A 23,971-nucleotide genomic window follows, 5' to 3' on the forward strand; every position below is an offset into this window, starting at 1 on the left:
CTTCTGTCTGGATGCAAAGTGCTGACCCCGCCGGGCAGGCGGAGAGGATCAGGCGCTCCCCGGGGACCCCTGCGCTCGGCGGGGGGCAGGGCTGGGCGTGGGGGCGGACAGGGATCGCGGCAGGCGCTTGGGGGGCTTTGGGGTGGCTGGAGCTGGAGCCCGGCGGGAGAGAAGAGGGGTGTCTCCGGGACGAGGCCAGGCCAGAGGTCCGCTCGGAGTGGAGTGTGCGCGCCGCGAAGCTGGGGGCGGTGAGAGCCCGCTGGCCTTGGGAGAGTGCTCGGATTCTGACCGCCCGCAAACTTAGGGACTAGGTCAGCCCCGAAGCAGTGCAAACCCCAGGCTCCGGAAGGCACCTTTCTTTCGCGAAAAAGTTATCCTGGGGCTAAATGTGCCTCTCAAGTCTTGTTTACCTTCTCATCGCAACACAGAAAAAGAAACTTTTTGTTTCCCTTCCGGGAATTCCTCTCCTTAAGCCCGTGCGTCACTGCAGCTTGGACTCCCACGGTAGTTTCTGCCCGGCCTCCCTGCTCCAGATGGGGGGGCGGGGGGGGTGTGGTGCCCGTCCCCACCGCCCAGGAAAAGGGCGCCTGTGCTTGGCCTAGACACGCAGCAGACTCTGGAGGAAGAGTCCCTCGCTCGGAAGTGTCAGCTCGTTGGTGGCTCCTCCAAGGGACTTGAGTCCAGGAGGTTCATACTTCACTGGGCCCCAACAAAGTGCCAGTCATAGTGATAGAAGTGTTTACAGATGTGGTCTTAGTCCATTCTCACAGTAGCCGGGAAGTGAGGAAGATGTCCTCGTCTCCATTTTACAGAAATGGAGGCTCAGAGAGCTTCGGAAATCAACCGAGTTCACACAGCTCGAAGTGGCGGAGCTGGAATTGAACTCAGATCTCATTCCAAAGCCCAAGGCTGTTTGCTGATTGCATGTGGTTTCCAGATGACTCCAAGAGTGGGAAGGAAAAGACTGTGATGTCTGAATCCACTTATGATTAGAAAAAAAAACTCCCCCTGTGTCTTTCAGGAAAAAATGTGCGATATCTGTGCTCCTTTAGAAACTTTTTTAAAGAAAAATTTAAGATTCAAAAATGGAAAAACCATTTATACAACCTCAAGATGCACTGTTCTCTCTCTTATTATAACCACGGCACTGTTGCAGCTTTGGTTGCTTTCAAAATCTCTCTTAGTTCTTGGACAACAGTATTAGCAAAGTGTAACAAAATTATCAAAGCATGGAGACGTGCTGGTTTAACTTTTGTACAATAGCATCTTTACCCGAGGCTGAATGTTGAGAGCACCAAGAAAACTTTGCTTGTCTGAAGGAATGCACACACACAAATATATGGACACATATGCTCATTTTTATATGTACTTATTTATATATGTATTATAATTTAGAAACATATACACGTATTTACATTTGCCTATAATATAAATTAATATAATTTATTATATTTATATATATGTGGCCTAGGAAATTAAGATTTATTAAATACAATTTATAAATGCAGCTGAGTAAAAATTTAAAAATCAAACATAACCCTATCAACCTATATCATCAATGCTTACATTTTCCAGCATATCTTCATTTTTCACGCTCTGAATGGACTTTTAAATGTAGTTACACAGAACCTGGCTTTGCACCCACGAATTGTCTCTACTCTAAAAGAAGTTTCCACTGCTGTGTCACCTCTGTGTCTCCAGAAAATGCTGGCTTTTATGCCTTCACACTTAGTGCTTCCTTGGTGTCAGCAGTAGATAAAATAAGAGGCCAAGTGCTAACTACAGAGAAGCAAATTGGTTTACTTCTCTCCGTGGGTTGGACGTGGATGGGTGAGGAGCTTTTTTCCTGTGTTTCCTCTCTCTTTCTCGGGTCCTCTGTCTTTGATGCCTACTTTCGTCAGCAAATATCCCCATGCTTAACCCCTTTGCTTCTCTTTCCTTCTCCCTGCCCTCATGGTGTTAGTTTTCTCGCCCCTGTTTCTGAGTGTTTTTTCTATGGCACTTGAAATAAATAAATTTGAAGTCCCTAAACACTCACACATTTCTAAAAGAGACAGAAAAAGAGTCAAACTTACTTTACAAATTTGTTTGAGAAAACGCTGTGGGCACTTGTTTGGTTTAATAGTGCATGATTGCCGGGCTCAGTGGCTCAGCCTGTAATCCAGCGCCTTTGGGAGGCTGAGGTGAGTGGATTACCTGAGCCCGCGAGTTCGAGACCCGCCTGGGCAGCGAGACCTCATCTTTACAATAAATCAAAAAATCAGCCGGGCGTGGTAGCGCATGCCTGTAATTCCGGCTACTCGGAAGGCTGAGGCGGAAGGATCGCAGGAACCCAGCAGGCGAGGCTGCGGTGGCCGGAAGCAGCCACTGCACTCCAGTCTGGGCGACAGAGTGAGACTCCAACTCAAAAAAAAAAAAAAAAATAGTGCATGATTCTTATAGTATCATATCCTTTTGTCTGTACTATCTAGTATATCGGCCAAGCAGCCAGTTTCTTCTCCTTGACATTTCTTAGAACAGTTTTCTTAAGGTTATGGTCAAAGGAAAGGAGAGAGCATTTGGGAAATACCCAGTGTATCTACAAGTAACCACACAGAATACTTTTAGGGGGAAATAAAGAATAACTGCCTAATTTGTACTTGAATTATTTTTTAAACCCACCCAAGAAGCATGAAATGGATTATTTTTGTTTTAAATGGGCTATACTAATATCACAAAGGACTTGATAAGTCTTATGAATAAAATTATGAAATGTGAATTAAAACAATAACAACCAGGATGGAAAAATGCAAGTGTATAAATGACAACAAGACTAGGAAACCAAAATTAAACTGATATGGGGGACCATCAGGACCCCCATTATCAGCTGCAGTTAGACAAATGAAAAGTCATCTGATGATCACGCCTGAAATGCAGTCATCACCCTTAGCAGCAAATCAGAGTTTAATTTGGAAAAAGAAATTTTATTTCTGCACTTAGTTGGAGGAGGAGGAGGAAGATGAAACAATTAGAGGCAAAGAAGTACTGGAATTTAGATGTTGTCTCTGAGTAAGCCCTCAGGGACAATGGATGAGTGATTTACTTATAAATAATCTAGGCAAGTGTCAGGATCTTGAAAGAATTTCTCTGAAGGCTACTAGAGTGCTCAAGGGAAGCCACATCACTATAGTTCAACTGCCAGTTGGAGAAAATAACTGTTTTCTAAGAGGTGGTCTGAAACCTACAAAAGGAAATTCCCCCCTTAAAAACCCCCTAGCAAGGTAAGTGATTTGGGTGAATTATCTTGAGTCGCAAAAGTCCCTTAATAAGCACATGTTTTGTAGTAGATACTAAAGACTACTTACTTATGATGAAGAATAATAAAATAATATCACTTAAAGCTTGAAACTGCTAAAAGGCAACTTGAAACCAAATTTAGGACAGTGATTCCATCTTTTCTTTTTTAAATGGTTAAATATAGAAGAATTGACCTATGATGTGAAACAAAAAGCAAATACCTAAAAACAAAGTCCACTCATTATTTCACCACCCCCCCCAACACAGGCAATTTTGTTTTACTTATTTTGGGGAAAAAAACTAATGAAATCTTCACTTCTTTCATGTAGAAAAATTGATTATATTTTCATTTCAGGCTTTCAATAATGTAGTAGTACAAAATGGCATCATTATCCTTATCCTTACAGCTTCCCAGCCTTGTCTACACATGTACATAATTGCACATACACGTCAAGTTGATTATTGTAAGACTGGTAATGTTGCCTTCCCAGGAAGGAAATGAGTGAGTTCTCCCCTTTGGTCACAACTGCTTTCTTGATTAAAAAGGAACTGTTGTGCCACCCAGTCACTCCATCTGTGAACACTTAGAAATGGCAGTCACAGTTCTGCTAAGTGGAGATGATAGTAAATTTTGCATAAGATTATGCCTTTGGAGCAAGGCCAGCCTTACAAATTAGCAAATCTGATGACAAATTCAATCGGCAAGTGTACTCAGCCCAACAAGGTGAGCAAAGTTATTGTAGGTGGTGTTAAGCTGTAGACCAGGATAAACCTACAAAATTAAAATAAATCTATCATTGTGATTAATATTCAGGGCCCACTTATAAATGAGAACATGCAATATTCAATTGTTTCTGTGATAGCACATTGAGTACAATGGTCTCCAACTCCATCCAATTTGCCACAAAGTCTGTGATTTTGTTCTTCTTTATGGTTATGCAATACTCCGTCATGTGGGATCAGCAGTCACTGCTGGGGAAGGGAGCAAGAGAGAAGAAGCATGTAACAACACAAAGAATATCTGGTCCTATACTGGGGGAGTAAAGGTCAGTTAGAGACCCAAACTTAACCTGCATGCAGCCTGCTTGTGTAGTTAATCCTTACTTCTAACCCACGTCTCTGTAATAAAATAAAAGTAAATTTTAAAAAGAATCAATCTGTTGCTAAATTTATTAATGACAGGCTGGCCTTCAGTCAAGCTGTGTAGCATTACTCAGCTTTCTCAGAGACAGCATCTAAATTCCAGTTCCTCTTTGCCTCTAATTTTTTAATCTCACCCCCCTCCAGGTCTAAACTCCGTGCACCTCTGTATTCTGTGAGATTATAAAAATGTAAGATGTGAGGAACGACAGATACTTTGAATCTTTGAGGGCAGAGATCTAAAAGAGAGAGACCAAGAGAGAGAATGAACTCAGAGTACACGGGTTAACGCTCTCGTTCTTTGCTGAAAATTTAGCTTTGACTTTTAGCCATCCTCGCAGAAAGATCATTGGTCCTAATGCTCATCTTTTCCAATACTATAATGCATCTCTAATGTATTTGTGTAAAAAATAAGGATAATGATGCCATTTTGTACTACTACATTCTTGAAAGCCTGAAATGAAAATATAATCAATTTTTCTACATGAAAGAAGTGATTTCATTAGTTTTTTTCCCCAAAATACATAAATAAAAATACACAAAGTGATCTTATACCAGATTTTTTTTCACATGGATGTCTGTAAGGATTTGGGCCTGATTTTTTAAATTGGGCCTATACTCACAAATAGACATGTGGAATCTAAAAGGGTTCAACTCACAGAAGTCAAGAGTAGAATGTAGTGGTTACCAGATGCTGGCAGGCGTGGGTAGGGAGGAGAAAGTGTGGGGAGCTGGGAGATGTTGGTCAAAGGATATACAAATATCAGACAGGAGGAATAAGTTCAAGATAACTATTGTATAACATGGTGACCATAGCTAAAAACAATGTGTTGTATACATGAAAACTGCTAAGAGAGTAGATTTTAAGTGTTCTCACTACACACACATGCAAATAAGCATGTGAGGTAATACAGATGTTAATTAGCTCAATTTAGTCATTCCAAAATGTGTATATAGTTCAGGACATCATATTGTACACCATAAATATATATACTTAATTTGTCAAATTTCACACACACACACACACACACACACACACACACACACACACACACACACGGGCCTATTACTTGATGATTCTGATTCCTGTAAGGATTTGGAAAAGTTTGGTCCTTACACTAAGTTCTTAGGGTTGCTGACTGAATGGCTTATACAACAGAAATTCATTTTTTTCACAGTTCTGGAGGCTAGAAGTCTGAGATCAAGGTGCCATCAGAGTTGGTTCCTTCTGAGGGCCATGAGGGAAGAATCTGTTTCAGGCCTTTCTTCTTAGCTTGTAAATGTCTTTCTTCTTCCTGTTGTCTTCCTCTGTCTGTATATGTGTCCAAATTTCCTCTTCTTAAAATGTCACCAGTGGTATTGCATTAGTGCTTACCCTACTGACCTCATTTAACTTAATCACTTCTATAAAGACCCTACCTCCAAATACAGTCACATTCTGAGATACTTAGGGATTAGGACATCACCATATGAATTTAAGGGTGTCGGGGGAGGGGATACAATTTAGCCCATAAGAGTCTTGAATCTCTTGTGCTAGATGCATGGCTGTGGGCCAGCCATTTCACCAACTTGGAGCAGAGCTGTCTCTGTTAGGTACTAAGGTTAGGTCATCTATGAAGTCTTTTCTGCTCTAAACCATAAATATAATGAGATGACAACTTTCAGTTTAAATATTTAAAATTTTAGGAAATAGCTGGAAGCTTTCCTGGTGTCAACACCTTTAAAAAAAATTCTCATTTTCTATGTCTACCATTCTCTTAAATGTCCCTCTGCCTTCTGTTACCTCTTAGCTGAATTCTGAAAGAGGTTGGGGGGTAGGGAAGAGATTCTTTTTCTCTGGAACTCTATAACCCATCTATTTTCACTGATCTATTTGAAATCCAGAGCCAAGGGCTTATTATTTATTTATTTTGAGTTGTAACCCATCTAGTCTCATCAATCTATTTGAAATCCAGAACCAAGGACTTATTATTTATTTACTTATTTATTTATTTTTGAGTAGGAGTCTCACTCTGTCACCCAGACTGGAGTGCAGTGGCACACTCGTGGCCACTGCAGCCTTGACCCATTGGGCTCAGGTGATCCTTCCACTTCAGCCTTCTGAGTAGCTAGAACTACAGGCACATGCCACCACACCCGGCTAATTTTTTAAATTTATTGTAGAGATGAGGTCTTGTCTAGCTGACCAGGCTGGTCTCACCCCTGGGCTCAGGCAATCTTCTCACCTTGACCTCCCAAAGTGATGGGTATTACAGGCGTGAACCACCGCGCCTGGCCAGAGTCAGAGGTTTAAATGTCCACTTTCAATTTGAGATGTCTAACCTTCCAGTAATTCTATTAGCATTCATATTAATGACCTTTAAACTGTGTATTTTATTTTATTAAACTTGTTGTAAGGGTAACTATTATACTTGTATAAAAAGGTACACTTTTAAGAATAGCCTTCTGAGAAATATATCTATTTATAGTCCAGTAACAGCATAGGAGATCCTAAATTATGATATAACTTTTGTTTATCTCATTGTCTCATGGCAGCCAGCAACTCAAGTGTTGCATTTTCACATGGAAATCTGTCAGGGTGTGGTGAATTAAGTATATTTCCCTGGTAAGAATTCTTAAAGAAAAGTAAACCAAAATTTCGTCAAAGACAGAACTTCGTGCAAACCATAGTTAGCATTTTGCTGTGATTGGTGTAACTAAGCTTTTGATTTCAAAAATTAAAGTTGCCTTTAGTGTGACACATCTTTTTGTCCAATATTTTTACTTTAAAAATAAAACAGAATCTTCTTTACCATCCAGCAACTATTATGAATAGTGATATCCTTAGTCTCGGTGGACCAAAGGGAAATAAAATAGCCTTCATTGTACTAATTTAAGAAAATATACCCAACTAAACCAAGGTTAATAGTTATAGTTTGATTTAGTAAAAATCACAAGACTGCCAAAGAAACCTCAAGAAGGAAAAAAAAACTCACAAAATTTATATGAAGGATTCAATGCTATTAATTCAAAGATCTAGAATTGTTTTCCCACCTTTCAAATATGAGATAAGTTGCTATTATAAATTCACTATCATTATTATCCAGATTTTCTTAACTTATTGAAAAAAAAACACAAGGGATAAATTAATATAGATCTTTAGGTTTAACACAATATTACTACCACAAAAGATTTTCCTTTTAATTTTTTTATTCTATAGTGCACACATGTGCATTGTAGAAAAAAGATGAGTTAAGCAATGAAATGAGTTGAATTAAGCCAATGAAGGAAAAAAGTCCTTCACAGTCTTGAAAACTAGAAATAATCATTACTCAAATTGTGATGTGCTAAAAGATAATATCTTGCTGAAACTTTTTTTTTCTTGAAATGTCTTTCTTTTAGTCCCCTTCCTTCCACTTTCTTAATCCCTAAACATCTGACGTTGAATTGTCTGGACCATTTATCCCGTCATTAAGAGGGCATTTTTTTTTTTTTCTGCTGTAGTTGAGAACAATTTGGGTCATATTGGAGAAGCTCCCCCGTGGGCTTTGGTTAGAAGTAAAACCTCTTCACCATGATCACGGTAGAGTGTGCTACTCCCTCACAGTGTTGTGACTGTTTGCAGTCTGATGCCTGTACTCAGCTTGGGAACTCTCACCGACTATTCTGGGTATCTGTCTGCTCATTCTTGCCATTCTGAGAACTGTTATTTCTCACCGTCCAATGCTGCTGCTACTGCTTCTTCTTCTTCTTCTTCTTCTTCTTTTTTTTTTTTTGGTCTGCTTTTAAAAAATCTTTTCCTGTTTGCTTTGAATGTCAATAAGAACAGGAAAAAAAAAAGGTGAGTTTTAAAAAAAGTTTTTGCTTCCTTTATAAATCCTAGCTCATTTCTCAGGGCTGATTGCCACACTGACTTTTTGGAATAATCCTGAATGGGAAGTCTCAGTTTCTTCTAGTAGTTTGTTTAATTCAGTCTCTGAGATGTTGCTCTATTTGTAACTGCCTTGTTAGATCCCGAGAGTTGACCATTCCTGAGAAAGTGTGGAGAACTTGTCAGACTGGAGTGGCACACGGGCAGGGGTGGTCAGTCATCATCTGCCCATTCTTGCACCATTTCTTCCATTCAGTAACCTGGTGGGCTATGAAAAGTGATTATTCACTGGTGCTGCCGATCATAAATGAATACCCAATGGTTCTCTCAGTTTCTTATCATCTTATACAAGGAACAAGCTCTCATGTGTTCTTGCTTCTGAGATGTTCAAAGGAATGAATTCCAGTTTCAATATGACTGCATATCGGATCCTCACTTCAAGAGACTGCACTCATGGTCACGGTTATTCTGAGAAATTCAGCACCCAAACTAAGGAGAGGGAAACACAAACTCCACTTCTTCCCAAACTTCAGGCCAGGGCTGGCAAGTTTCACCTTTTCCGCCTGCCAGAGCCCTGGCTTTGGGGCTTTTGTTACAGTTTTCTCAGATGAGTGGGCTTGGGACTGGCTTCTGCTTCTCAGAGAAATTCTGCCAAACACCATCCGTTTCCCCAATATCCACTCGGTTTGAAGGTTCATTGTCTAATTAACCTGCAGTCTTCTTGCCTGAAAACAAATTGAGTTGTTTGCATGCCTACACGAAGTAAAAGTACTGTAATTAGGAAACTATTAGGGTGATGCATAAGTTTGTAATATTTGTTTTAGGTATGGCAACACTGCCAAGCAAACTCCCATGGTATTGGGAGTTTGATTATCATTTGTTTGGAATGACAGTGTTGTGCCTGTGAATACTCCCTGCATTTTGCCTATTTGAAGAAAAAGTTAGTGCTGTTTGTGGGCTAAAGAAGATGGAGTGTCAAGGGAAAAAAAAACAACCAAACACTTCTAACATCTTCTATTTGAGTTTAACAGAGGGGTAAAGGGAGTGGAGGCGGCTTGAAACATTTGTGGAGTTTACGGGGAGAATGCCATCCGGGAAAGCATGGCAAGAAAATTGTGATGTCTTTTCAAAGAGGACCACTTTGACCTGAGTGATTCTCCACATTCAAGAACACCATCAGGCTTTGATGATGACTGTTTAAACGCTTTAATACACAGTGATCCATGTCAGTCAACCCGAGAATTGGCGAATGTGATGAACCATTCAACAATCGTGCGACATTTACATTCCATAGGCAAGCGAAAAATGCTGTGAACTTATGCATCAATCCAATATTTTACAAATCTGAAACAGCTTAGATTGGGGCTAGAAGTGTGCTGGGTCTGAGTCCTCTCAACTGCGGGTTATTGGACAAATTATTTCTTTTATCTCCGCTGCTTCTCTGGGTACTTGACCATTTAAACCAGGAATTGTGGGCCCACTACTAATCCTGTGTCCCCTAAATATTGGGTGAAATTAGCATACCAAGAAGGACAAGGTGCTATACCCATAGGGGACATGCACATACACACACAGAACTGGGATTCAAACCACAGTTGTTTTGAAATTTCTCTTTTTCCCGCTCCACTATGCTGTCTCTCACTAGAACTTTAATCATAACAATACCACTTATTGGGCACTTACTTATGTGTCAGGCTCTGTGGTGAGAGCTTTAAGTGCATTGTTCCATTTAGTTATCCCAGCAAACCTATGAGGAAGAGGTTATTTTCACTTTATAGATAAAGAAACTAAGATTTAGAGAATTTAAGTGATTTGATCTACCAACACAGAGTGGTTAGTGGAAGGCAGTGTTCATTTTCTAGCAGAGCCTGGGCTGCTACCATCCATGATGGTAGTGTGGTTTGAAGAACGTGTAGTCTGAACTGCCATGCAGGTGATCTGCACCTTTCTTGGAGATACGTCCCCAAGAGGGTGGCATTCCCACATTGACCTTGACTGTGCACAGCAGATAGCACCATTTTGAGTGAACTGCACCTGTTTACCATTATACTTAGGTCAGAAATCAATAACATTCTCTTCATGCTTTTCTTTTACAGGTACTTACCTCTGTCGCTGGATTATGGTCCAAAAGTGTTAATGCCCAAGTGACTGATATTAACCCCAAGGGGTTGGAATTGGGGAAAAATATTACTAAAATCAAGATTCGGAGTGTGGATGGTCAGCATCACGAGGACCAATTGTGCCAAAAGTTTTGTCCTCCTGGTATGTTGCACATCCAGAGATTTGAACGAAAATCAGGGTGAGGAGTAGCATATAGGAGTAGTGAATATAATAATTTTACAGCTTTTGGTTCTCCTGTATTATGTAGCATAACTGGGAGAAAAATGAACACCTAGAAAATCATTTTCCCAAGACCCGTTTCATTCATTTTATCACATTTGTTTTGATGTAGTTACAAATAAATATAATTTACAAATGACACACACCACTGAAATGAGAAAATTTGTCTATTTTGCTCCATTTTTTTATGAGCAAAAAAAGAGTCATTTGCATGTATTAAAGCTTATTATGTCAAAATTGACTAGGATATCTCATCATAATAGTGGAACTCTGGAAGCAAGGGACTTCTACCCTTAGGGAATATATCTCAGCACTCCCCTTCAATCGGAAGGTCTCTAAGAAAGCTATCCTAGCACTGAAACTTGCAAAATATATTTGCATTTTGCAGCTGAATAACTAGGTGAACTAGAAAAGCAACGAACAGAAACTAACAGTTTTTTAAAAAATCAGTACTTTGAAATGCAAACTAATTTCAGATCAGAATTGCTTCAAGCACTAGCAAATTAGAGGCTAAACAAAATGCAACTGTGCAAACTTTTTCCATTTGGAGTAAAGTTGGCTACAGATATGGATCTCTCCCAACTGCATTGTGAAGTAAGACAGGACGGTAAAGCATATGGGTTCATGAGATAGACTGATAGAACCAAAAAGGACGGTAATAGGTTTCATGGTTGGCCTACCAGGCTTCCCTCTCTCATGCTGCAAAACAGGCATGGGTCTTGTTTATGAAAAGATTCTACCAGTCTCCCTTTGCCTCCTGTCAGATTTTAATAACCCTTATGGAAAAATCTCCCCTATAACACAACCTGTTTATACTTAAATCCATTTACATGCAACTCTACTCAAAACAGGAATAAAGAATGACTTCCTGCTTTTATTTTAACTTACTAAACACAATCAACTTGTGCTATGAATCGAAATCTTTGTTCATAATTTGAAAATCTAAAATGCAAATTAAAATCAAGAAGATATGCTTTGCACATCAAGCTATTAAGCATTTTTGTCTGTTGCTTTTTTGCCTTTGCTTTGTTTTATTTTCCTTTAAGAAGTGATCTCAGCCCTGGTGAATTTGCTTTTGAGGTAAGAACTCTCATATGCCACTATTGGGATATAAGTTATTACACACTTTTAAGAAAGAAATTTGGATGTATGGATCAAAAATGTAAAAATGCTTATACTCACTGAGGCAGTAATTGATTTATAGGAAAATGCACCAAGAAAATAATCAAAATAAAGGAAAATATTGTATGAATAAACATTTCATTGTGATATCCAATGATGTGGGATTGCTTAAGTGGAGTACTAAAATATTGGAATATTATGTATCAATCAAAGTCATATTTTTAGTATATTTCTAACACAATCCTCGATTATATAAATCTCTTTGTCTGGGCGTGGTGGCTCACACCTGTAACCCCAGCACTTTTGGAGGCCAGGCAAGAGGATTACATGAGCCCCGGAGCTCAACACCAGCCTGAGAAACTTGGCAAAATCTCATTCCTACAATAAATTAAAAAAATTAGACAAGCGTGGTGGCACACACCTGTAGACCCAGCCATTTGGAAGTCTGAGACAGAAGGATAGTCTGAACCCAGCACATGGAGGCTGCAGAATAAATATGCTCATGCCTGCTCATCCAAACATACCCTGTCTTTTGATGGAAAAGTAACACAAGAAAAGGGAGAGAAAAAAGAACTGTGAAAATCCACTAGGCAGACCATGTGCAGTTCTGGCAGCAATTCAAGCAAAGGATAACTATCTCCATCATATGCAGAATGAAATTCAGGTTTTGAGAGAGTAACACTTGGTTGAAGATTTTATAGCTACTTAAGATTTGAGTAAAGTCTTCAGAATTTCAAATATTCTTTTCCTTAAACTATACTATATCTTGCGAGGATTTGTGGACCTTACGAAGTAAAGTGACAAGTCATACCAATGTGAATTGGTTTGGTAATCTCAGGGGCCAGTAACAGCCATCTCCATTCTGAACATAAAACTACCAACCTCTCCTCTTTTCCCCAAGAAGATAGCTGGTAAAGCATTTGGTTATTCTGAACTACCTTTTTTGTTTTGTTTTTTGTATGGTCCTCTTGTTAGTCATCCTATATCTATAGGCATATTTCTTTAGTCACTCTTCTGTCTTGGGAGACTTTCTGGCTCTTGATGATTTTTACAATAATCTTCTCCCTCGTTGTATATGTATCATTGGCCTACTTCTCACATACCCTTGTGTTTTACAACTTCTTTATTGTTACCTTGCATACTTCCCAGACTGTTGCCTGTTCAAACACTTGCACCTCTTTTTCACGGGTAGGCTTTCGTAAAGAAAAGGAATGCACAGCCGATGGGGACGAGCCAGTCTGCGTGTCTTGCCAAGAAGGGAAGGAGTACACCGACAAAAATCATTTTTCTTCTAGATGCAGATTATGCAGATTTTGTGATGAAGGACATGGTAAGAGTCTTCAAAAGCAACTAAAAGAGACCAATCTTGGTGCTTCATGTAGACTCCTTTATAATAATGTTTGCAATTCGGACCTACTCTGGTGCTATGTTGACATATGGGAAGGGGAAGGATGGGCCTGGCTAGGTACTGAGCTAACCATTGGTCTAGACATGTATGAGTAAGGCTGGGTAGTTCTCCAGATGTAGGAGAATGAAGTAATATGAGCCCTAGCAACAGGAGTCATCACCTTCAGTCAAAACCTCAGAAGCTATTTTTATTTCTGCTTGTTTTTTTGGCTCTTGTTCGTGGTCAGAAAGAGCTCAGAAGCCTGCAGATACAAGGACAGAGAAACCCAAGAGGTGGATGGGTTGCTGTCTCCTTCTTTGGGGATTTGGTTTGTCCTGATAATTCCAGTTGGGGACTTGAATTTTCGTGGATATCTCAATCTATTCTGAGGGCCCAGACTAAAATATAACAGAAATACTTCAAGTACTACTAATACTTTCTAGTTTTGTTGTGTATCAGGAAACCTCTGGACATAAAGCTTTTCTCCTCCCTTTTAGTCTCTAATCAATATTCCTCACCCCTGGGTTTGCATTAGAATTGCTTAGGGGACTACTAAAAATGCCAATGTTTAGGTCCCGCCTCAGGGCAATGAAATCAGAATCTCTCAGTGAAGCCCTTGGGATTGGTCTGATTGAGTAAGTCTAGGGTGGAGCCTAACATTCTGCATTTCTAACAAGCTCCCAGGTGATGCTGATGTGGCTGGTCCACAGATCACATTTTGAGTTGTAGGCTCTAGGCTAGAGGAACAAGGGAGTCATCTAGGCAATGGTGAGTTTCGTCTCGATTGCTGGATTGTCTGTCCTCTTAAAACTCTGCTGATTGCTGGCCATTTCTACCTGGGGTTGCCTGTTTTGTGTGTAATCACCAGTTCCGTGTGATGGTGTGGTGGTGTGACTGTTAATAGAAGCAGTGGATTTCAAAAATGCATGAAGCCTGCCATTTTCATAGTCCACTTATAACTAGGTACTACAACTAATAGTTTGCAAACTGATTTTCTAGGCTTAGAAGTGGAAAAAAACTGTACCCGGATCCAGAATACCAAGTGCAGATGTAAATCAAACTTTTTTTGTAACGCTTCTGTATGTGAACACTGTGACCCTTGCTCCAAGTAAGTTTTAGTCTTTCTCCGATTAAAACACTAGCTATACCTTAAAATATGCCATCTTCCTAGGGAAGTAACATGGACTAAGAGTTAAGAATTAGGGTTCTAGTCTTGTTTTGCTTCCAGGTAACTATATGATCATTTGCTCTTTTAAACATTACTGAACACTTCCTGTGCAAGCGACACTGTGCTGGCTGCTTAAGTTAATGATATGAGCGAGATACAGTTCTGGCATCAAGTATCAGTCTAGAGACAGAGACAGTCAAGAAAAAGCAGTGGTTATTATGTGTCAACACCATGTGACAAGCCTCCGAAGAATCTTGTGTTCAGGAAAACTTTTAAATTCTGCTGAGGAGATGGGGTGAAGACATGACACATGGTTTGAGTCTTGAATGAAGAAAAGAAAGAGCATTAGCAGGTGTACACGAATGGAAAGCACATTTTAAGCAGGGAAGCAGCAACTGCAAAGAAATGGAGGAAGCTCAGACAAACAGGACATCTGGCTGGGGTGCAGCAAAAACTGAAAAGGACTCAGGGCCAGATTATGAAGGGACTCGTCTTTTATGCCAAAGAGTTTGGTTTTGACCCTGTGTTAGAATAACCTGATTGTACATCTCAATTTTCTGCTGATTAACTGGGTGAATTTGAACACATCACTTGACCTGTCTGGGCTTCAATTTCCTCACTCATGGCATGCAAGTAATAGTTACTTGTCCTAGCTACCTCATTTATGTGAAGATCAGGTTGGGTAATATGTGTTGTCCAAGTAGCTTTTGCTAAACATTTAGATTTACTATCCATTTGTCTCTCCTTAAACTTGTAATTCATTTCGGTTAATTTTTAGTTCACCTAATAGGCTGAAAAAGTAGGGACATGATGCCTGTGTCTTATTTGCTAGAGATAGATAATACTATTATCTCCATGAGTTAGCTACCGGACCTGTGGTGGTTAACTGATTTCCCAGGCTCACCTTAGTTAGGTAATGGGCAGAGACAGGCTGTGAACTGTAAGGATTAGGCTGTCTGAAGAAAATCCCACATGAACCTCTTGAGTCTTCCAATGACCTCTTGATGCTAAAAGTGGCAACTTTTAAGGGCTAGCCAAGTGGCTTCCCTAAGCAGCTTCATGGTCAGTGGCTATTGTCTGGCCATGTTACTTTTCTATGGATTTTTTTTTTTGAGTCAGGGTCTCACTCTGTCTCCCAAGCTGCAGTGCAGTGGTAGAATCACAGCACACCACAGCCTTGACCTACTGGACTCGGGCAATCTTTCTTCCCCAGCCTCCTGAGTAGCTGGGACTACAGTGCACGACACCATATTTGGCTAATTTTTAAAATTTTTTTGCAGAGGTGAGGGCTTGCTATGTTACCTGGTCTGGTCTCAAATTCCTGGACTCAAGCAAACCTCTCGCCTCAGCCTCCCAGATTGCCGGGATTACAGGCGTGAGCCACTGTGCCTGGCCATATGGGAATTTTTTCAAATTACTTTTGGCAGTCTATTTTAAGAGCTAGTTTAAGCCCTCGTAGTTAAGTGTTAACTCTATTACCAGTTTTAAGCTTACTTTTGTGTCCATTTCATTCTCTCTTTTATGCCAGTATTTTATTACTTTCCCTTAACTCTTGAAGTCTTAAAACATAGAGTCACTCCTTAAGAAATTTTTCATCCAAACCTTTAAATTACGTTATTAACATGTATCAGCTTTAGGGCTAATCTAGAAATATTTGAAGGAATATGTTTGCCAGAGATGCAAAGATGAGTAAAATGGCTCCTAATTTATAGTGTACCATTGAAAATGATAGAGAATTATTTCACTAAGGTTTTTAAATTTTCCCTGGATTCTTTTTCTAGGTGTGAACATGGAATCATAGAGAAATGTACACTAACCAGCAACACCAAATGCAAACAGAATGGTAATTATTTATTTATTTTTTTGAGTTGAGTCTCATTCTGTCACCCAGGCTAGAGTGCAGTGGCATGCTCATGGCCACCGCAGCCTAGACCTGCTGTGCTCAGGTGTTCCTTCCGCCTCAGTCTTCCAAGTAGCTGGAACTACAGATGCACACTACCACCACACCCAGCTAGTTTTTGTGATTTGTTGTAGAGATGAGATCTCACCAAGTTGCCCAGGCTGGTCTCGAGCCCCCGGGCTCAGGCAGTCCTCTTGCCTCGGTCTGGGATTACAGACTGAGCCACCGTACCAGGCCAATTATTTATTTTTATGGCTATATTCTCTTTTCTCCCATCCCCACAGTAAAACATGAAGAAAAGCCAACCACTTTTGATTATTTGAAAATACTTTGTTTATTCTTAAAGACTGCTTATTTTTCTATAAAATGTCCAATGTTCCAATCTGCAGGATCCAGCTCTAATTTGTTATGGCTGTGTATCCTGCTTCCAATTCTAGGAATTATTGCTGCTTGGGGTAAGTTCTTTCTTTGTTCAAACTGTAGATTGAAGTGACTTGGAAAGTAGTTGTTTACAAGAATTTCCCTCCATCTCCTACCTATGAGAAAGCTACCAGGTAGGCACATCTGCTGTTCGTTAATTTCCTGCCACTGAATGTATCCTTGAGAGCTGATAAGAACAGATGAAATTATCCCTCAGCTATTGTTTCTGATTAACGGTTTGGGGGCATTGAGTGGTGTTCCAGTCTTCCCCATGAACAAGGGTTCTCTGCAGCACCAGAGTTGGCCAAAAATCAGAAGTAAGTCTTCACTATTCATGGAGATCTCCCCGTGGGGGAAGAACTCAAGAAGCAAAGGTATTCCCAGGAAAGGCATTCCAGGGAACACTTGATAAGCTTGTCCTTCTCTATGTCTCCTCTCCTTTGACAAAATAGCATGTTTTTAATTATTTCTCCTCTTTAACTTGCTATGGTGATCAATCTATGCAAGAGTGACTTAGTGAAGTCATCAGATAAGTCAAAATTGGGCATAATCATAATCAGTCTAGAAAAATCCCTTTAAATCATTCATAAAATATAGGATCATACCAACTTTCAATAACTCAGAAGCATCCTTTTTCTTCTTCACTGGAATAATGCAGTTTCTTCAGTTCAGCTGAAGATAAAGAGATTTTCTTGCCTTTAGACATTTTTAGCTAAACATTCTTAATGTTTAAACATTGTAGTTGTGCTCAGAAACTGTGTATAAAGAGACCTTTCTTCCATCTCACATTGACTTCAGAGCATACATTCATTGAGTGTTTATATTGAGTTATTGGTGAGTGTGTGTACTTGAATTTCTGAACATTATGTGCTACTCCATGGCAAGTTGATGTTGGCTCTCCTTTCCTATGGCTTCTGTGCCATGACGTAGCCCTGTCAACTACCTCTTTGTTGGTGAGGGAGTGGTGGTGGCCATACAATACATCAAAAGTCATCCCCATGCTAGGCCAGTGTGTGGTAATTAGATGACTCAATTAAGATATGCCCTATCACTAGAATACTTGACTCAGTGGGTTGAGAGTTCCGAGATCAGCATGGTGCTGCCTTCTGTGCTGTTTGGCTACCTTTAAGTTCCTTCTTATACTTCTCTTAATGTGAAAGTATGTTCTCATGTGCATCCTGCAAGCCTAAGGTTTGAGTCTGATAAAAATTTATTTGATGTTTCAGTGCTGAGAAAACATAAGAAGTGCAGCAATAAAAACCAAGGTCACCAAGAATCTAAAATGGTAAATATTGTAGGTGTTGAAATATATGTTGGCTTTCTTGAAAAAAAAAATTGAAATTAGTAACTCAGCCTTTTATTTTCTACTTTCTATTAAACAAATATTTATTGCATTTGTGTATGCTTGGGTTAAAGGGGCATCAAATATGAATTGAGATATGGTGCCCAATTTTTAAGTAAGTTTCTACACAAAAATTGTAGTGAGAGTGTGCTGGATATGAGTTGAAAAAAGGACTTGGCCAAGCTCCATATTCCATGTTGGTGTTATCCCTGCAGAGAGACAATTTTCCAGAGAGTAGATTTAGTCGCTAAACCTGGGCAAAGAGATGGCTCTTAAAGTCCATTATAAAAGCACAGCTCAACTTCCTCCAGCACCTGTTGACCTCATCTCTTGCCATATATTTTCCCAATATATATGGGATTAAGGCATTTCAAATAGCAAAAAGATACACTAGGAAAAGAAATCAGTTCCACTTAATTGAATAATTTTCTTATTTGGGGCCAGGGCTCGGTGGGAGTTAGGGTTCTTTAAATCAATATGGTACAAAAAAATTTCAATTTGAACCATTTTCTAGTGTCATAAACAAGAACAGTTACAGTGAAGAAGATTTTAGAGTGATAATGCTTACTGCTTATTTTAATGAGTCTATACAAAAGGTAATCTCAGCCTATTCCATGACACCCTTAGGTGCCTTGCCTTTGTAAAAAATGAGACAATATTGCTTAGTTTTCAGGAAGGCTAGAACCTTTCAAAATCAAAATTGGATGGTAAAATAATCCTTAATCGTTCAGTCTAGTTTCCTAATTTTATACATCAAGCAACTGATTGTACTTCTTTCAGAATTAAGGGAAAATGAGAAGCTTACACTTATAATATTCCAGACATATTTTTATTTATCTCTCTCTCTGCCTCCATTTTTTTTTCTCTCCAGGAAATAGTGCCAATTAATTCATCTGGTAAGGTTTTGTCATTTTATTTCATAGAGATGGCTTTCTTTGGAGTAATAAGCCCACTTTAGAGTAAAATAATGTTGCTAATTTGAGTGACATATTGTGGGATCTTTTTCTTGTGTATCTTGTTTCTTGTACAAATCTATTTCTTGTGCAGTTCTTGTATAGTTCCCACTTACTATAAAGGATTTATCAGGCAGTTTGTTTAAATTGTAATGTATAACCCTAGTTAAAAATAAATCAGTTAACACTAGGATACTATATTCTGAGGCCTAAGAGAATTTTCCTTTATAACTAGTTAGATGTATTACACAACTTCTGCAGAAATTGATATAAGGGTTAAACTCATCTCTAAACTCATTTACTATTGGTATACCCAACTGTATAATTCCATACATGATTCTAATCCATTGTTATTTGATCTGTGATTCAGATATAAGATGATCATAAACTTTCTGCTTGTTCTTTTAAGTTTGTGGGCCATTGATCATCAAATCCATAAGGGATATTAGAGGTGATCTTTCCCAACCTCTTATTTTATAAATGAGAAAAGAAGATACAGAGACTTTACATATCACACCCAGGTCTTATAACAAATTACTGGGGACATAGCAGGAATTGGTGTTCGAACTTAAGGTTATTTTGTTTTCATTTTCCCCCAATTAGCTCTTTAGATCTCTAGGACTAGCCCATATTCTGAAGTACTATAAAAAAAAAAATAAACATGGTTTTCTGTAATGGAGACTTCATTTATTTCAGACTATTTTTTATCTTTCAGATGTTGACTTGAGTGATTACATCACTACTATTGCTGAACTCATGACAATAAAACAAGTTAAAAAATTTGTTCGAAAGAATGGTGTGGATGAAACCAAAATAGATGAGATCATGAATGACAATCTCCGAGATACAGCTGAACAGAAAGTCCAGCTGCTTAATACCTGGTATCAAGTCCATGGGAAGAAAGATGCCTATAACACACTGATTGATAATCTCAAAAAAGCCAATCTTTGTGCTGTTGCAGATAAAATTCGGGACATAGTTCGGAAGGACATTACTAGTCGCCATGAAAATTCAAACTTCAGAAATGAAAATGAAAGCCAAAGCTTGGTCTAAAGTGAAAACAACTAACTCAGTTAGGAACACTTACAATCAGTATTTGAAAATGCCTTCATCACTAGCTGTATATGCTGCTGGGTGTGTTCTGGGAATGTCTTTTCTTATCATTTATTAGGTTTTTAGAGATTAATATATTTACAGATTTTTAATAGCTCATGATTCTGCTTTCAAGGATGTTTAATATCTAGTTGGGAAAACGGACACAGTCAAGAGTAAATTCAATGACATGTTAGGTATACCTATAAGAACATATGCAAAGGACAAAAGATTAGGGTCATGCTCTAGCAACTAGCGTATGATTCTGTAGATGTGAGTGTAACTACTGTATGTTAATACAGATGTCTGTCTACAGGCTGACCCCATTCCATGCTTCCATAGAAGTTATGACCTTTTGTTGAAATGTCACAGTCACTGAATAGGCCATAATTTGCCTTTAAATGACCTCTGCAACTCCATGTTTACATCTCTGAGGTGATTATATTCAGGTAACACATATATACTTGAATGCAGAATTTAATAACCTCCAAGATCTTTGCATAGATTATTGCATTTTATTGTGCAGTATTTCAATTTTGAACTCTCACAGAAACTATAATATTTGACTCTTTTATATTTGTGTGCCATTTTACTTGATCAAAAGAATCTACTTGTTTCTCAGGTATCAAAAGCATTTTGAAGCCAGGTTCGGTGGCTCAGCCTGTAATCCTGCACTTTGGGAGGCCAAGGTGAGTGAATTGCCTGAGCCCGCGGGTTCAAGACCTGCCTGGGCAACTTGGCAAAAGCTCATCTCACAATAAATCAAAAATTAGCTGGGCGTGGTAGCGCGCGCCTGTAGTTCCAGCTACTTAGAAGGCTGAGGCGGAAGGATCACCGGAGCCCAACAGGTCGAGGCTGCGGTGGCCATGAACGTGCCACTGCACTCCAGTCTGGGCAACAGAGTGAGACTCCAACTCAAAAAAAAAAAAAAAGTATTTTGAGCAGTAGAGTATTACCAGAGCCTTGTTACCTCTCCATTTTCTTTTTGATGTTCATCTTGATGGCCTAATTAATATACCCCCAAACCTAGAAGTATCACCAAAGAAATAATTAATGATTCACCAAAAGTCAGGAGTGCTCTTAGAATTCTAGCCTCGTTTGGAGATACTAACTGCTATTATAGAAGGTAGCGTTGTGGCATGTCATGAACCCATATCTATCACCAAAGGTAATGAAGTAGATTCTTTTTTTTGCCCCCAGCCAGCAAAATGTTCAGTAACTCCTCATGTGTCCCCTTTTGCTACAAATGCCAGCTTATACACAGCAAAAGTAAAATCAACATCTGGATTTAGGAATTTCTCTTATTATTCCCTGAAGTTTCTTAGATAAATGAGCCCCCTTCTTACTACTACTCTTTGACTTTTGTATTTAAACCTTTCTGAACATTTGTATTAAATGTGAATTTTAGTAAATAACTATTTATATTTTTATAAATGTAAGCTGAAGACAGTCATAAACTAAAGAAGATACCTAAAACTACCTAATGAACTTCCATTGATGGAGGATTTTTTCCCCTCTTGTTTGGAAATATAAAATATAACTACAAATAATTAAAATGATGTTTTTGATATTTCTGGTTATCTGCTTGTTGGTGGAAGCTTGCTTTTTTCTTTGTTTTCCTTTTCTCTAACTACTGCTAAATGTAACTTGTTGATGAATCTTTAGTGCTTTCTCTGGTCTCTTAGGAGGTATTTCCTTTTTAAAGCCCTTTTTAGTAATTAACTAATTATTTTCAAAGGTTGTTGTCAAGAAGATCTCTTCCAAGCCTGGCTCGGTGGCTCAGCCTGTAATCCCGCACTTTGGGAGGCTGAGGTGAGTGGATTGCCTGAGCCCGTGGGTTTGAGACCCACCTGGGCAACTTGGCGAGACCTCATCTCTACAATAAATAAAAAAATCAGCCGGGTGTGGTAGCGCATGCCTGTAATTCCAGCTACTTGGAAGGCTGAGGTGGAAGGACAGCCGGAACCCAGCAGGTGGAGGCTGCGGTGGCTGGGAGCATGCCACTGCATTCCAGTATGGGTAACAGAGTGAGACTCCAACTCAAAAAAAAAAAAAAATATACACACACACACACACACACACACACACACACACACACACACACATATATATATATATATATATATATATATATATATATATATATTCCAGATACTGGAATATGGATAAGAAAATATAAATTTCAAGGGTTAGGTTCTATCAGTAAGAAAGCTAAATGGAACTTTTGAAATATTCGTTCCTTCATACTTTCCATTCTAGCTACTTGGTGACTATTGGACCATTTCTCTTTTTTAAATTTTAATTTTAATAATGTATTTTATTTTACCCATTATTCCCAAAGTATTAACATTTCAACATGTAAACAGTATGAAACCTATTAATAAGATAGTTCATATTCTTTTTTTCCTTACTAAGTCTTCAAAATCTGGCTTATAAGCTTTATACTTATAAACACATCACAAGTTGGACTAGCCACATTTCTTTTTTTTTTTTTCCTTATATGATCATTATAGGAAATGTCAAGAAATGTCCAGAATAGGCAAATTCATAGAGGCAAAACATGGATTAGTGGTTACCAGGGAGACAGTGAGAAATAGGAGTGATTGCTAATGGATACAGAGTTCCCTTTCAGTGTGATACAATGTTCTGTATCTAATCTATAATCTCTCTATATAATCTAATCTATAATCTGTATCTAATCTATACAATTAGATAGTGGCAATGGTTACTCAACTTTGTGGCTGTCCTAAAAACCACAAAATTGTGCACTCTTAAAATTATACATTTATTTTGTTTTATGTTTTAATTATAGATATGTAGGGTACAAGTCAGAATTAGCTGTATAAGCAGTCTGCATGCAGGTGAAGTTTGGACTTCCAACTAGCCCTCACTGGCTTAGGACCAGATACCCTTTGTGATGTTACACTTTCCCCTCCCTCTCTCCCTGTTCTGGCAGTGTTCATTGACTGCTGGCCCTCCCTTGTGCTAATGCGATTAATGGTCAGGTCCCACTTATGAGTAAGAACATTTGGTATTCAGTTCTTTGTTTCTGTAATAGATCACTAAGTGTGATGGTCTCCATCTCCATCTAATTTGTTGCAGATTCCATGATTTTGTTCTTCTTTATGGCTATGTAATATTCCATCGTGTATATGTATCACATTTTCTTTATCCAGTCCTCTTTTGATGGGTAGTGGGGTTGGTTTCATGCTTTTGCTATTGTGATAGCACAGCTATAAACCTGCGTGTGCAGGTGTCTTTTTGGTAGAATGATTTATGTTCCTTTGGGTATATTCCCAGGAGAGGTATTGCTGGATCGCATGGAAGGTCAGTTTTTAGTTCTTTTAGGAATTGCCACACTGCTTTCCATAGAGGCTGAACTAGCCTGCACTCCCACCAACAGTGTACAAGCATTCCCTTTTCTCCATATCCTCACCAGCAAAGGGAGACCATATTTAACAAGTGGTGCTGAGAAAACTGGCTGACCACATGCAGAAGAATGAAACAAGACTCCTACCTATCACCACAGACAAAAACCAATTCTAAATGGATTAGAGACCTAAATGTAAACTCAAACTATGAGAACCCTAGAAGAAAATGTAGAAAATACTCTTATGCACATTGTAGTAGGCAACAAATTCTTGACCAAATCCCCAAAGGCAAATGCCATAAAAGATAAGCTAGACAAGTGGGATTCCATCAAATTGAAAAGCTTTTGCACAGCAAAAGAAACCATCAAGAGAGTGGGGTGATAACCCACAGAATGGGAAAAATATTCGCTAATTATGTCGGACAAAGGCCTAATATCCTGTACTAGCCATATTTCAAAGGTTCAATAGCCACATGTGGGTAGTGACTACTATGTTACATAGTTCTAATTCATATATTTGTTAGGACAGGTCTAGAATAGCCTTAACTCTACAACTGGCTTAGCCCTACTACTAACGTCTGGCACTTCCTGAATCTGTTCAATGATGTCTC

At 38.9% G+C, this 23,971-nt stretch overlaps 1 protein-coding gene across 1 annotated transcript in view; it reads left to right on the forward strand.

The window, feature by feature from the left end:
* The window catches only part of FAS (Fas cell surface death receptor), a 20,237-nt gene extending 286 nt beyond the window's left edge, over positions 1 to 19,951 (forward strand). Inside the window, exons 2-9 of the mRNA XM_008071405.1 lie at positions 10,363 to 10,528; positions 12,921 to 13,058; positions 14,115 to 14,223; positions 16,065 to 16,126; positions 16,573 to 16,638; positions 17,830 to 17,888; positions 18,817 to 18,841; positions 19,614 to 19,951. Coding sequence (XP_008069596.1) covers positions 10,363 to 10,528; positions 12,921 to 13,058; positions 14,115 to 14,223; positions 16,065 to 16,126; positions 16,573 to 16,638; positions 17,830 to 17,888; positions 18,817 to 18,841; positions 19,614 to 19,951 — 963 coding nt within the window. The remainder of the gene's footprint in view (positions 1 to 10,362; positions 10,529 to 12,920; positions 13,059 to 14,114; positions 14,224 to 16,064; positions 16,127 to 16,572; positions 16,639 to 17,829; positions 17,889 to 18,816; positions 18,842 to 19,613) is intronic.
* The last annotated feature ends 4,020 nt before the right edge of the window (positions 19,952 to 23,971 follow it).

Source organism: Carlito syrichta, unplaced genomic scaffold, assembly GCF_000164805.1.
Source record: "Carlito syrichta isolate Samal-C Ts95f unplaced genomic scaffold, Tarsius_syrichta-2.0.1 Scaffold314310, whole genome shotgun sequence".
In the NCBI taxonomy this organism is placed as follows: Eukaryota; Metazoa; Chordata; class Mammalia; order Primates; family Tarsiidae; genus Carlito; species Carlito syrichta.